This window comes from Pavona decussata, unplaced genomic scaffold, assembly GCF_977016875.1.
Source record: "Pavona decussata unplaced genomic scaffold, jaPavDecu1.1 SCAFFOLD_37, whole genome shotgun sequence".
NCBI lineage: Eukaryota > Metazoa > Cnidaria > Anthozoa > Scleractinia > Agariciidae > Pavona > Pavona decussata.
The window spans coordinates 699,829-714,882 of NW_028145459.1; the positions used below are offsets into that span (position 1 = coordinate 699,829).

General features: G+C 39.3%; 3 protein-coding genes and 1 non-coding gene across 13 annotated transcripts in view; 2 read left to right on the forward strand and 2 right to left on the reverse strand.

The window, feature by feature from the left end:
- Trnastop-uca (transfer RNA opal suppressor (anticodon UCA)) lies at window positions 1-87 on the reverse strand. The gene has a single exon. It is a non-coding gene; the product is annotated as a tRNA-Sec (tRNA).
- A 477-nt stretch (window positions 88-564) lies between these two features.
- On the reverse strand, window positions 565-6,075 carry LOC146483891 (allograft inflammatory factor 1-like). Its single transcript, XM_085105209.1, has 7 exons — window positions 5,942-6,075; window positions 5,815-5,876; window positions 5,392-5,467; window positions 5,145-5,186; window positions 2,735-2,833; window positions 1,953-2,016; window positions 565-1,208 (listed from the first exon to the last, which is right to left on the reverse strand). Exons 1-7 carry the CDS (start codon window positions 5,961-5,963, stop codon window positions 1,124-1,126), a joined length of 450 nt encoding a protein of 149 aa, XP_084961335.1. The 5' UTR covers window positions 5,964-6,075; the 3' UTR covers window positions 565-1,123.
- Window positions 6,076-8,442: 2,367 nt separating this feature from the next.
- Window positions 8,443-12,178, forward strand: LOC146483892 (uncharacterized). The gene is made up of 4 exons (XM_085105208.1): window positions 8,443-8,756; window positions 9,940-10,047; window positions 11,244-11,375; window positions 11,486-12,178. Exons 1-4 carry the CDS (start codon window positions 8,609-8,611, stop codon window positions 11,557-11,559), a joined length of 462 nt encoding a protein of 153 aa, XP_084961334.1. The 5' UTR covers window positions 8,443-8,608; the 3' UTR covers window positions 11,560-12,178.
- Window positions 12,179-14,217: 2,039 nt separating this feature from the next.
- LOC146483893 (sushi, von Willebrand factor type A, EGF and pentraxin domain-containing protein 1-like) overlaps window positions 14,218-15,054 on the forward strand; it is a 65,978-nt gene continuing 65,141 nt past the window's right edge. For 8 of the 10 annotated variants that reach the window (XM_085105210.1, XM_085105217.1, XM_085105220.1 and 5 more), the window contains exon 1: window positions 14,228-14,353. In XM_085105210.1, the coding sequence (XP_084961336.1) occupies window positions 14,288-14,353 (66 nt within the window). In that variant the 5' untranslated portion in view covers window positions 14,228-14,287. Of the gene's footprint in view, window positions 14,355-15,054 lie in introns of all 10 variants that reach the window. The other 2 variants (XM_085105211.1, XM_085105218.1) reach the window with 1 other exon arrangement.

Below are 15,054 nucleotides of genomic sequence, written 5' to 3' on the forward strand. Positions count from 1 at the left end.
CGCGCAGAAGGCGGAATTGAACCGCTCCGACGCTAATCGGCTACAGGTTTGAAGCCTGCACCCCACACCAGTGAGGCTCATCCGCGCAATTATAAACTAAGTACGCAGTCCTTTATATAACACACCGAAGTTACTGCTCAAGGCTTGTGGTACAGCATATATATATATATTTACCTTTCGAATTTCTTTTTGTTCGATAGTTAAATACTAGAATAGAGGCTTGTGTGATTCCTTGCTAAAATTTTTGTATTATTGTTTTTTTTGCTGAAAACGGACGAACCTACGATGTCCAATTTAAATATATTATGTGTACCGCGCATGCGCTGTCAAAGCACGTTTCGTTGTCTTCTACCGGTATCCTGAGCTATCATTTTGCACATTTGGACATACATAGCTCCGAAAACCCACCAGTGGTAAAAGGTCATAGACACGTTTTATACAGCGCCTATAAATGGCTATCTAAATTTGAAGAGGCTCTCAGGGGTTGAGCGGGGACGGAGTGGGGTGGGGGGAAGGCGTTTCGCGGATTATTCAGTGGACAACTATCGTCTGTGACTGCATGTCTAAGATATGAAAATATATATTTTATTTCAATAAGACGCCGTGATACAATTAAAGATTTTTAATATCCTAAATATTAAGTCAACTCGGAACCTCAAAGAGGAAATGCCTTCATTCCACACTCGTTCACACTCAATTTTAAAGTTCTATTTTTTTTTTTTTAGATTAATTTTTGCAATTTGGCTTTCATTTCCACTCGCTAGAACGCAAAATTGGCAAGGTTAAAATCGATGGTCAAAAAGTCAGTTTTGATACTTGGATAGCTGAAAAAAAGCTTGAAACTTAAATCGCAGTTCACCAAAACGTCACTCGTACTAAATGTACCTAAGCTTACGTAGAAGTAAACAAAAGGTAATTTAAAAGAAAACATTTCGTCGTTTTACATAATAGAAACGTTTTTGATTTTCTCTTTTTTTCTCTTCATTACAAATGCTATAGAAAAATTAAATTACAATTAAAAAACATGTTTACAAGGCGGCATGAGTCGATATCATCTGATTTCTCCTTCCAAGCCGTCAGGCTACCTTTTTCAAATTCACTTCATTCGAAAGTTTGCTCAAATTTAAGGTAAGCTAGAAAGATCTCTCTTCGGTGCCACGCCGGTCGGCTTTGCTTTCCCTTTCTTCTTTTCCTCAAACATCAAGATCCTGCAAAACATTTATAAAATGTAATTTACATAAAACTGAAATGATAAAGATGTTAACAACTTGTTATAAGTTCTCTTTATACAATACATATATCCACCGGCAGCCCAAGATCAACAGACGCTTCCCAAAGATAAGCGGTCTTGTGTTTCAAGGATTTGAACTGCGTAATAACGGTCTTGTTAATAATATAAGCATTTGTATCGAATTTTCGTAAATTGGTCGAAGGACGTAGCATCTCGCAATAATAACGTCTTGTAGTAATCGCTGTCTGTGTGATTATTTTCCTGATTTAATGCATTTTAGCGAGGGTTTTACTTTCTGCTTTTTCAGTTTACCATGGAGACAGCTCGTCGTTCGAAGCAAAAAATCCCAGGTTAATATCAATCTCATTGGTGGAAGAACACCGGAACGTATAATTTCAATAAATCTCAATTTCCGGGACCCGGTTGTTCATAGAGCGGGTAACTCTATCAAGTGGCCGAGATGAATCGCCTTCCAGCGGATAAAAAACACTCCAGCCAATACACTTTATCTGCTGGATAGCGACTTATCAGCTGGATAAAGGTATCCGCTCTTTGAACAACAGGGGCCACATCGCCACTGGCGAAATCTGGAAAACGAAGCAAAATATATCTTCTGAAATTCCGTCGTTTAAATCGGTTCACTGTTGATAGCCAGGCCTTCAATAGTTCTAGCAGAAGTTCATGCGACAAATTGTGTTAGAAAAATGAGATGTGCTCTTACAGCTTCAGGACGGACGACTTCTTGCCAAGCATCATCGTGAGAAATTCCGGGTAGGAAATCGTTCCTGTAAAATAAATTAAATACGTCAGTACAGTTCCATATCAATCACTGTTCAAGTTGGCACGGCCGGCTTAAGTAGTTTGAATTTTCTTTGAACTATATCTTTAAATATAGTTTATAGTTTACTGATAGTATTGCGTAACATGTACGGGAGTACGGGATTCCAACATGGCATTCGTTGTTTTAACTTGTTGGTATTCCACAAGACAGTAAGAAGAATTGGGGCGTTTGCATTGAAGTACTGGACCTTACCGTTCTGGTACGAATAACAGCCCTGGGGACCGTTTCTTCTGTACAGAAAACAGATGCCAGCATTGGTGTTAGTAATAATTTCTTTTATTGGTAATTCACAGCATATGAACATTTCGACATTTTTTTTTTTTATCAGACTAGTCGACCATCCTTTTCCTCTAAGACCCTGGAGGAATATGTAATTGGGGAGGGGGGAGGGGGGAAGGTGCTGATGGAGCTATAGAGACAATAATGGTATTGAGATAGCCGAGGTATTGGGGTGATAGGGGTATGGCTTGAAGAGGTATCAGGGTAATAGGGGTACAGAGGATACAAGGGCTTTGATGTAATAGGAGATTTTTGAATGCAGAGGACCACATGCCACACAAATAAACTGTTTGGAATATTTTTGGTTGCCGGATCTCTTTTGGAGAGATGCCGTCTCAGATGTCACTTAGTATAGTGGTAAAGGGTATTGCGGGAAAACGAACCTGAATTTGTAGTGTCCACTTCAGCGATCATTTTCTTCAGCTCGAGATGAGTCTTCGCTTGTCCAAGTTTCTCCATCATGCGTTTGAGCTCCATGATATCTGATGCGAAATAAAATAAAACGCATGATGAAATCTGAGTACGGATATAGAAAGGGCTGGCAGGGTATAAATGTAAACGGTATAAAGAGCTCCCTGACACTTCAGAAGAACTAGAAAATCCTTCGCATAATCAAATGACACCCAATGAGGAATACTGGATACATGGGACAAGTGAGGTAACTGGAGTCCGACAGATGGACGAACGAGGTGAAAAAATGCCAGGATAGAAGGAACGTTTGCCGTGATTGGAGCTAGCGGCCTGTTTTCATTACGTGGAAAATGTACTTTACAACAGCCTTTCTGATATCACATATGATAAATTCAGCGTCAGAAAGTGATCTTACTGCACTCCTGGCGACTGGATCAAAGTAATGTTTCGGACCTCCACGTGCGTGCTTCTACACAATTGGTCACTTTACCACGAGGACGTTTTAGTCTATTTAGAAGGGAAGTATCGGAACAGACAATCTAAATTTTAGGGCAAGCCTTCCCAGGGTGGCTGGGTAGGCAGTCAGTTGTAGAATATCGGGCGACCCGAGGTGTTACTACGGACCAAAGATGGCATATGGACGGTATATTATATTAGCTATATTAGCTTTAACTCCCGTGAAAAGCCGATTGGCTCACTTTCGCATTGAATACGTCAGGGTCTTTATGACTAAGAAATCGGGAGATGTTTTTTCCAGGCTTTCAAAATTTGGAGAGTGAATCAAACAAAAACCTTTCGTTCCTATGAACAAGGCATAAGACGGTCAGCAAAAATGCTGGTAATCTGGACTAGCATAATAGATTGGGAGAATGCAACACGAAAACAGCGCGAGGAATACACAGAGGAAAAAGCCGCGATAGGTTTGTGTGTGTGTGTGGGGGGGGGGGGGGGGAAGGGGGTGCTAGGCTCAACACTGATGCATGGAACGTTTGACAAAAACTGACCCTCTTTCTTGAAGTGGCTCTCACTACGAAACACACGATTGTGGATTGGACGAATGGGTGTGGGGTCAGTAGGCATTGAGTGGGGAGGGGGGGGGGGGGGGGGAGGTGCCCAAGATCCTGGGCACGGCGGCACCGAGAATGATTCGAGGTAAAAATTTTGCTCCAAAAGTGTTCACGTGGTATAAAGCTAATACAATAGTGAAATCGATACTGTTGATGTCATGAAAAATATTTGAAGACTTGTAGTATGATCGCTTGAATGAATTTCCAGCGGACCATATTGTTATCGAGGGTGTAACCTTAGCCGAAGGAATTTATGTAATCTGCCATAGGCATTTAAAGGACTTTTTTTCGTTCCTGTAAGCGAGTACAACCCACCCACCACTCCTGGTTTCTGGGTTGCCACGAGCAGTGGTCTTCAGATCACAATAAATCTTGATATACCCCAGCCAGCTGAGGCTTGTGTGTGACAGAAAAGCTGGTCATGTATTTTGAAGACAGAACCATTGGCATTGGTTCTTTTACAAGTTTCTTTCAAAGGATCGTGCAGTATCCTTGTGGCTCGATTACCAAACAAGTTCTTTTCGTTTCTTTTTGTCGCGTCTCTCAGGCTCCCCATGCTGTCACGAGGCATATTATAATGTATTTTAGATAATTCAGTGATTGATGATGAGTCTACAAAAATGAAAGGAATGATGGGAACTACTGGGAGAGATTTTTAAAATGGTAGTTAAAACAATGATGGAAAAATGATAGTTAAAACAAGGTCCGAAATGAAAATATTGAGAATTGAAATGTAAGAAATCTCATGAAAGGATCATATGAATACATTTTTCTGAGGTTATGACTGGGATGATTAGTTTCGAATTCATTAGATCATTATAAACACACAGGTTATTCCTGAGAAAAAAAAAAACGCCAATTTAGATTGAATTCCAGACACCCGATATTACTGCAAACTCTGCGAGGTGAGAACTAACGAAGTTGTATTTTGTTGCAAGTTTGTGGGCGAACATACTTTTGGTTTTGATGCCTTGCCTTTCGTTACCAAAAAAACAAAAAAAAAAGTAAAGAAAACCGCAAAATTTAATATCAAAACAATATAAACAATCTGTCTAAATAATAGTGTGCGTCATTACAAGAGCTTTATGGCTGAGATAGTGAATGATATCAGAGCAATATCAATCCAAACAAAGCTACGGTAAATTGAAATTAATGATACTGTTCGCCGACAACGGAGAAAATTTCCAAATATGGAAGAACGCGTCCTTACCTCTTTAATATATTAACACTTGTGATATTTATTTTTACAGCAGTTACCGATGAGATCAATATGTAAATAACTCTCTTTCATCGCCTATCAACCGGGGCCACTTACCTATATCACCCGAGTTGTCTTCATCGAATTCCATGAACTGCTCTGTGAATGACAGAAGGCAAGCGAAACAAAACTGTTAGGAATCACGATTCAAGGGAATAATCAGCAAGATTGCAGTCAGATGATTTTACAAAACAAAGCTCTTATTGTGTTGTAGTGCTCGTGATCTGTCGTGAATTAATTTACCATCAAATAATTAAAAATAAACAACATTTCGACAGGACAAGACTGAATGAAATTTACTCACTTTTGTACGCTTCCAGTCTCTCATTGAGATCTGGATAATCGTCTTCGTCATCGTAATCGCCGCTGTTTACGAACGACTGCAAGAAAAAGAAAATACAAGATGTAATTTATACGTTCATGGATTAGAAAGTGATTAAAATGCATGCAGCGTTACCCGATTGAATGCCTGCATTCAATTCAATGACCCCGGGTTAAAATTGCAGTGCTGGGAGGTTTCAATTTCGGAAATGGCTTTATGCCCAGCGCTTTAACCATGAACACAAAAATAACGTTTAAGACAAACTGTCTCACTACAGACATACACCACACAGAAAAAGCAGTTCAAAATTTAAAGTAGAAGAAACCGGAAACGAAAAGATCAATATCTAAACAACGATTCATGCGTTCATACGTGTGCTGAAGGCTGGCTACATGTATTACGTACTTTGTTGATTTCATCGAGGTTTTCTTCTTGATTTCTTCTGCGTTGGCCGTAAGCCTTTCCACCTGTATAAATACAGAGTTAATGCAAAAATCAAAGTAACGAATACAGATTAAAGATTTTCGCCAACCTTGATGATCCATCGCAGTCATTTTTACGCTGTTTGGTCTAACTCAGCTTGTGACTGGCGGGTACGATACGAGCTATGAGCATTTAAAGGCATAAATTAGACATGCTCCAGTGGCTGCTTCGCATTGATTGGCTAGATTTCAATAATTATGCAAATAGTGGGCCGAGCCCGCCCTCGGCTGAACCGGAAGGTGTTTGTTTCTTGTGACTGAAAGCGAAAGTTTTTACAGCTGGCTTACTAGGCTCTCGGGAGTACAAAGTGCTAATTCCCCTCTTGACGATTTAGATGATCTCTCTGGCCGTATATTTTTTTAATCAAATCCAGGGAGTTAAATAAACATTAAGTAGCTATTTAATATCAATAATAACCAACGAAAAGACTGGTCTATTTGTGACATAATAAATTCAATATCTCGTTATTATTAAAATAGCAACGTGTAGGCTTCAACTGAATATGGCACTGAACCGTGACTTGTGAAACGGAAATACAGTAAAGTGAATAAGCGGAGATGATAACCGGTAACGTAACTTTGCCAAGTCACTCCAGACTTGATGGATTGTCTTCCAGTTATACCGAAGATCATCCGAAAATGAGTAAAAAAATCAACAATAACAACAACCATCGAATTCATCTGACGAATGCTTTTATTGATAAATATGATGTAATCCAATCAACAGTATAGTTTGTCGAGATACAAATTTATTCATATCCTGAAACTTGTTTATACTTCCTTGTTTAATCAAGGATGGGTGACACTGGATTACCTTTTATGGTTAATGTTTTATATTGAGTTCCTTTTTTAGCAATTCTTAGCTTTCTTCAAAACTGACATCGGACAACAGTTTAAATCAGCTTCAGCAGTGACGAGCCCATGAGTTTATAGTGTCAGCTCGTCCAGTTGGTGTTGACTCGTCGTGATAATTTCAATTTCATACTCGTTAGCATTCGAATGGCGTGCAGCAGCGAGCACGCCAGGAGAATGACGTGCGCATTTTCGATTAAACCTGAGACATTCTTTCCTGATTTGTAACTTCTGTTCAGTTAGCTATATCAAGCTCTAAAATAAGCGGCGTTACGAGATAAGTATGGCTCGCCTGATGGGGCATGGGGAGGGGGGGATGAGGGAGAGGGAAGGGGAGAGTGGGTAGTACTGGGCAGTGTAGGAACGATCTTAGGTAATAGGTTGCCTTCCGGTCGTCATTTTCTTTCTTTGTTTCACATGACATAATTAACATGACGATTTTCTCATTTCCCTACTAAGCTTTAGCTTGACATTTTCTTATTTTTTAAAGTCTTTTAGTATCATGACCAGAATCAGGCATTCTCCCCAACAGGCTAGTCGCTGCTAAAAGGGTTGTCATTTTCGAGCATTTTGAGGTAAACCGTTTGGGCACAACTGTTGGAAAAGATTCCCACTTCCCCGATTCTCTTATTCAATGTTGTTATAGAAAATATAGACCTGTTTATTGGAGTTGGCATTACCAGCACCGAAGACATCAGGGCAGTCAGTCGGCCAGGGGCGGGCGAAATGGCGCGACGAAGTGTGAAGAACTTTCTCGTTCTTGAAAACGTTTGTCGCGCCATTTCGCTTACCCCGACCGACTGACTGCCCCTGGGTCTCCGAGGATGCACTCATGAAGGAGGCGCAGTAAAATTTCTCTATCTCGAAAGACGGTCCAGAACCGGTAGCCTGATCAGTGTGTCCGCCCCATCCTCGAGGGAAACAGGTGAGAAACCTCTCCACAGGGTGAAATAAACTTTGAAACTCACAGAAAGTCAAAAAAAACTCTTTAAAGCGAGAGCGACGTACTTGTGCCAGAGGCTGTAGGCACCCTGAAGATTGAAAAACCGGGTCCGAATTTTTTGCGTTGGTCCGTCTATTAAGGCGCGATCCCCGAATGAATTCAGGCACGGCCGATCCACCTTCGTACCTAAGAATCTAGCGATCTTTCGGGGGCGACCTGTATAGTTTGCAACGTCTCACATTGTTGGTCGAGAGGACAAAGGAGCAAACAACAAAGTGATGCACCACAAAAAAAACAAAAACAAAAAAAAAAAAACAATGGAGCTGCAGGAGTCTGGATCGTCCAGTGGAAAAAAAAAACTTAGAAAAGGTGCAGGGCTACTGATCTTTCGACGATTCGTGTTAAGTTCAAAGGAAAAAAAACACTCGACGTTTTTGCGGTCTAACATACTGCGAACCTCTAGGGAGATAGGAAAATTCCATTCGCTGGCGTCCTGATATACCCATTGGACTCGCTTTATTTTTCTGTCGCGAAACCAAACTATGCAATGTACGTTTAAGATCGTCATAACCCTGCAACTGAAGTAAAAAGAGATGATCTGTAAATGGAAATAACGCTTTAGCGCCATTTACTGTTTTGAGCTTAAAACTGACGAGACAATGATCCTTTAAATCACCGTTGTATTGTCGTGGTAACCAAGGCGACAAATTCAATGCGATACAAACAGAGAAGAGCTATGAATAGGAGATCTATTCATATGCATATACAGTGACATCCTAAACAATTGACCAAATCCATCGCTAAATTTGAATGCTTATTATTAATTTTCCGCTGGAATGCAGAGAATCTATTAGCTGAGTTGATTTACTTGCAGAAGGAGTACCTTACAGTTTGTTGTCAAACAAGTCTTTCGTTGTCAAAGATGTCTAGGTTGATAGTTTCGCTGTTTTTCGCCGTGTGTTTGTGCGCGGCTTTCACGTCGGCCGCAAGAATACTTGGTCACTTTCAAGACATAGCTGAAGAGGCACTTTTCAAGCGTAACCAAGCGAAATCAAGTTTGGAAGATGATGGTAAGAACCGCTGCCGAAAGCAAATATTAGTCTTACTTAAACTAGTAACATTTGTGTATACAACGTTCAGTCGTTGGCTTGCAAACTCGATTACTAACGGAGCTAAATGTGATGCCGGTTATATTTATTTTTCCGTTACTCATGTTTTGACTGAAAACACAAATTTGTGTTAAAGTTTGATTAGTTTTTCGATGGTTTGAAACTGAGTTGCATAGACCGGAAAAGGCAGTGTTGCATTCCGTGGGCAAAATTGAAACTGCCGATTCATTATACATTTCCGCGTGAAGACTATAAGATTGGAAACTTATTTGGCGAACGCCTTTGAGGTGAAACCTAAGAATATACCAATTTGCGGATTCTATTTGGTTACTATAGCATATCAACTCTATTTACTTTTGTTTTGGTCCCGGATAAAATATTGTCCTGTGTGTACTTTCCTCCAGGAATCAGCTATTTTGATGGCTTAAATATGCCAATTAGGCTATCATACTGAAAATATTCAGAGAAATAAATCTTAAAACTTTGGGGTCTTTTCATAACAAGTCTCCCGCATGGCTTTCTTTCAAATGCAAATATCGAGGACTGCGACAGATTGAAGGCTATAACTGATAATACCTACATTGCGAAGATTGGTAGACAAAAAATAGTTTAATCCAGTTGTTGAGAACAAACGCCAAAGATGCAAGATTACCAAACAAGAGCGAAGACATTATATTCTTTAATTACTCGGCTCTGATTACTTCTGAAGGCCATAATTGAAATCTGTGGCCGCACCCTACCTAACAAAATGTATCTCAAGGGAATCTTGTGTGAAATTTTAACTGATGCATCTCATATATGTATCACCTACCATAGTCGACCGTAATCCTCTTTCTATGCCATTAGGATAGTCCAAAGAGGAGACAACACGAGTGCACATGAAAACTCGCCCTTTGCAAAGAAAACATTTCCCGCGGGTCGGTAGCCTTCGTGGCAAGCGCGAAAAAGGGGAAGAGAGAAGGGAAATCGGGCGCGCGCAGGCTAGCGGGTGGGCAAATCACGCATGCTCGACGATGCTGCTAAACGATCTCTGAACAGAACAAGCGGCTGCTTGTAACTTTTGCACAATTGAGCTCTTTATATAAGGTATTACTGCTACTTGGTGTACGTCTCACAAGAGTTTGTTTTGTTTCTTCTTCCCCAGAATCTGGACCAGAACTACGCGTATTAGCAGCACGCTTTTTGGGGAAAATGAAAGAAAAAGCAACTCAGCTAGGAAACCAAGCCAAGGAAGCCATGACTAAGGCAAAAAGTATGTATTTCATTGTCGCGTTTAGTTATTTATCCATTTATTCTTTATGATTTAAAAATAACGTTCCTCCTAACTTGAAGGATCAAATTCGAGCGCTTTCTAGTTCTCCAAAAATTTCGGTTGGAAATTCCCGAGACATTTTTTCCATCTGGACGAGTACCTCGTTTTCAGTCCAAACCTTGCAATCTTATTGGTGCGTCAAAAAACTTACTTGACGGTTGAATAATGGCCCCAGAAGGCAACAAAACTTGAATGAAGTGGAAAATTTGACCAAGGCGGAACGGCAAGTTTCGTTCCAAGCAGGAATGGAAAAAGTGGGGTAGCTTCGAAGGTTTACTCTTTGCTAGTGATAATTTCACTGATGCATTTGCATTATCAACCGGTTGAACCGAAAGTTATAAAGAAATTGCTTTCAGGCCAATCTTTTTTGTTATGTCGATGCCACTACAAATAAAATACATAAGAATGGATTGTATGACGCTTTCTTCCAAATTAATTGTATTCTTATGGCCGATTATCTCCTATTTTCTTTTTGGATTTTAAGGACGGTGCCTACTAATAGCGAAGTATTTTTGCACGGTTTATCACTATGCCAGAAAAGCAGATCTTGGTAGCGGCTATTGAAATCCAAAAAGAAAATTGGGGGTAACCACGCATTTTTTAGAGATAACTTAGCAACAATTATTTTAAAAAGCAGCAAAATACAAAGCAATGTATGGCGCTTTTTTCCAAATTGAAGCTTTATTATCTCTGAAAAATGCATGGTTACCCCCAATTTTCTTTTTGGATACCAAAATCACTTGCTAAGTTCTGTTTTCTCCGCATAGTTTTGAAGCGCGCAAAAATATCCCTGTAATAGTAGGCACCACCCATAGGAGACCCGAGTATTTCCAGATGCGCCGACCGTATGCGCAGTAACAATGGTAGGCACCGTCCTTAATAGCCCTTGCTAAGATCTGCTTTTCTCGCGTAGTCCCGTAGAAGTCGAAGAATTTTTTCTTTACTTTATGTTGTCCCCCATTTTCTTTCTTGGACTAACACTCAGAACTTGAAAATTCATGGGTTCATTTGACCACTCCAGACATACAACTATAGCTGTACTGCAGAGCCATCTTGAAATGCGTAGAATTGAGACTTGAGGGGTTTAACTTATGTAATTCCCAAAATACAAATTAACATTTAATTTTGTTCCTCAGCTAAAGTTAAGGAAGTGAAGGACAAGGCTGAATCCATCCCTAAAGTAGACTTCTCAAGCATTGGCATTAAAAGAAACGAGGACGAGATTATGAAAGGTTACATCGAGCCTGCGGTGTTTAACTACTTGAAAGGTAAAGGTTATAATATCCTTTTTTTTTTTTTGTATTTCTCACTTTGACTGTGCATGTCATGCAGTATTCAGTTATAATGTTCGTTTTTTTTTTTTTTCAACACTCTTTAGTCAAAGACAACCAGGCACAAGAATCTGAAGCAATGGAGGATGATTACGCTGATGTCGAAGATGACCACGAGTAATAATTTCGAAACTGTTCGAAGATGAGAGTTTACTGAATTTTAAACGAGCGGGGCGTGCTGCTTAGTCATTATCAGTACAGTTTATGATATTTCAATTCCACGCTGCAAAAAATAATCACTTGAATACAAATAGGAATTTTCACCAAAGTGATGCTCCAAGTGGCATTATACATGCTACAGTAACCAGGTTAACATTCGGCTGTGTGTGCGGTTTTCTACGTTTTTAATAGTTCCGATGTAAAATAGCATTTCCTTCTCGTTTAAAATTTAAGGAACGTGGCAGACTATTAATTCAGCGCTTTTGTGTCGATTGAGCACTTTTGATTGTTATGTTTTCGTGGTCGAGGATACCGAGTAAAAGGTCTTGTCATAACTTCACTTTGAACGCTTTGTAATTACCTAAGGGTCAACAATTTCAGCAATTTCTTTTTCAAAGCAGTTAAAGAAATTGATGAGTAATTCGGTATTCCTCAAAGATTTTTGCGAGAATAATTTATACTCCTGAAGTCGTATTTAAACAATATCTATTTATTGGTCATTTGAGTCTCGTTATTTGTGAAGAGGACGGAAACTTGTTCCTCTTTTTTTTTAGTGCACTAATAAAAGAGTTTATTCTCAATTGTGTATTTATCAATGCTCCTGTTTCTTACGCTATACCTGGAGATGTTATTACAATAATTAAACCGTAGGGGGAAATCTCTTAGCATATCCCGACGTATTTCAGAAAGCTTTCTGTGTGAGATTTGATCTATGATCACCATGGCTCACTCTGTAAACAAATTAAACGATATTTCTGTCAATTTTATGATAAAATTAAGGGAGTATTTAATGGTTAGGAAAATGTTAGAAAATATATTTTTCAGATATATATTCGCAGCCGTGAAATCATCCTTGCATTTGTATCACATGTATGTCCTGCTAACTCTAGGAGGAGCCAAACCACGCTCGAAAAAACAAACAGACAAACAAACAAAACAAAACGCGCCTGACCGCACCTGAGCGTCCTTGTAAGGAAAGAAAGAACTATTTAGCAATCAACTCCTTCAATCGGCTAATTTATTGCCCAGAGTTCTAAATGAGCTCAGTGATGATCGAGAAGAGAAGCTCCGAGGCCTTGAAGTTAATCTTACACCTGTGGAGTTTATTATTCGATACAAGAAGTTTCAATGCGAAAGTAGGTGATGGCATAAGAGCTGGGAAGAAAATACTGACGCTGTAAATCATGGTCACAACAATTAAGCTTTTGTTCTTCAGAAATCGCTGGTCCTTTTTCCGCAATACAAACGTATTTTGAAGAATGATCAGCGTCAACGAGCGAACGACAATTTGATACTCTGCTCGATGAGTTTTATCGGGCTTGGTCGAAATATTTGCCTCAAACGCGGTCAAATTCATTGCCTCAATGGGTGAAGAATATTGTGAATGAGAATGACTGATGTAAATCTACTGGAACTGTCTGATCTCTTTCCATGTGCAATTATATGTGACTTAATCGCAGGCGAGGATATCCTGGATAATGAAAAACCAATCAACAACCGACAAATTTTGGACTTTTTCCCGGCGCTATTAAAAAGAACTGTAAAGATTAGAGGCTGCTTCTTTAACGCTCGCCAGTTGGCAATAACAGACAGCCGGAAAAGGATTTGTTTATTCCATAGACCTCAGCCGGTTATTCTGCGGGCTTTTATGTCAATTAAAAAAGAAAAAAAAAAACTTGTGATTGCCGCGGCACTTATATCCTGTTATTTACTTCATTATTATTATTATTATTATTATTATTATTATTATTATTATTATTATTATTATTATTATTATTATTATTTGGAATGAGGCTACTGTTTCAAGTCCTTTGTACCGACTGATAAACCAAAACTTACAAAGGCAAAGTCACTGAAACACTGAGTGAGAATCTGCATTTTCATGACAGAGCATTTTCCTTATTCTATAAATCAATTTACGTTTCATACATCAACAAAACCTTCTTTACATTTTAGAAGCCATAAAAATAAAACGTGGACCGGAAATGCCTTGTCTCTGCTAAAGAATGAGATGACCAGGAAAAAAATCATGTTATGCGCAACTAATCTTGATAACTTTGACATTGTTGCTGTCTTTTGTGAGTTGTTTGAACAGGCATACTGCTGCACTTTTTCTTGCTGTTGCTGTTGTTCTTAGACCAACGCAAAGAAAGTCGTAAAAAAATACTGAATAGTCAGCCATGCAGTTCCAAAGTATGAATACAAATTCCAGGATGACAGTCGTTGTTCACAGTTTATACTGAAGAACTCTTACCACTCTGACCTATTCTTACTACTCTGATTCGTTCCCTGTTCACAATGAGGATGTTTTATTTTTCGCGATTGTTATTCAATATGGTCACGGGGTGAATGTTCCAAATGTCCCCATCCCAGAAAGCGGAACTCCATGATGGCTGTCCACATTGGGAGACTCTTCACTTTCAATTTCTGTTAAGCGCTTTTAAGAAAAAAGAAAGGAAAAGAAAAGAAAGAAAGCCGTCTAAGGGAGAAAAACGTGTTTAAAAAGTTTTAAATCAGCACGCGCACAAGAAGTGGGATCAAACAATTCGCATTTGTCATCACTAAGGTTGAAACTTGATATCACTGAATACGCTGAGACGTCAAAACAGACTCAGTATTTTCGTGCATGCGGTTCGACCAAAGCAGATCCTTTGCTTGACGGGTTTTATTCTTCATTCAGCGAAGCAAATATGGAAACTGTTTATCGTGTTGTATTTTGGACTCTTATATTCTGCCATCACACAAGGTCACTAGAAGGTAAGAAGGCGATAAATTACATATCTAATGATATCTACACACACTTTCTCTAGTTTTGAAAAGTACCGTGCTGTAGCGGCTTAATCGCCAGCGCAGGGATCTCAGATATTTCTATACACGATCACGGTGACGCTACACCATGTATGTTCAATTTCCGAGGGCCATAATTAAAAAGAGCTCTTCGTAAACATCAGTGACACAAGCACATCATGACATACCGTATTTACGTTATAATAACGATTGCTATCTGAGTTGAGCAATATCGTAACGATACACTTCCTTGCTGTATCAGTATTGATGAGTTAAATAACCGCATTTGATATTTTCCCTCAAAGGATATAAACGACGCTTGCACGTTTTGTAGCTCAGTGCTTAGTACGGCTTCATTGGACTTTAAACGGCTGAAATATATGTTTTGATCGTGACAAAGCTAGAAAGCAAGTTTTTAAGAAGTTTGAAGTACGTTTGATTATCGTAGCTATTGAACAAGATGCCACTCTCATATTTAGTTTTCCTGATGAAATTTTTCCAACGCATAAGTGATTTAGGGTAATCTCCACTGACTTGGAATACACAGAACTCGCACACGTGGAAGGATTCGTTGTCGAGCTTTATTCAGTGGTATAAATATTGTTGACTCTTTAATGGGGATAGCGGCCCTTTTCTCATTTACTACACCATTAGATTTTCTGTTTAAGTG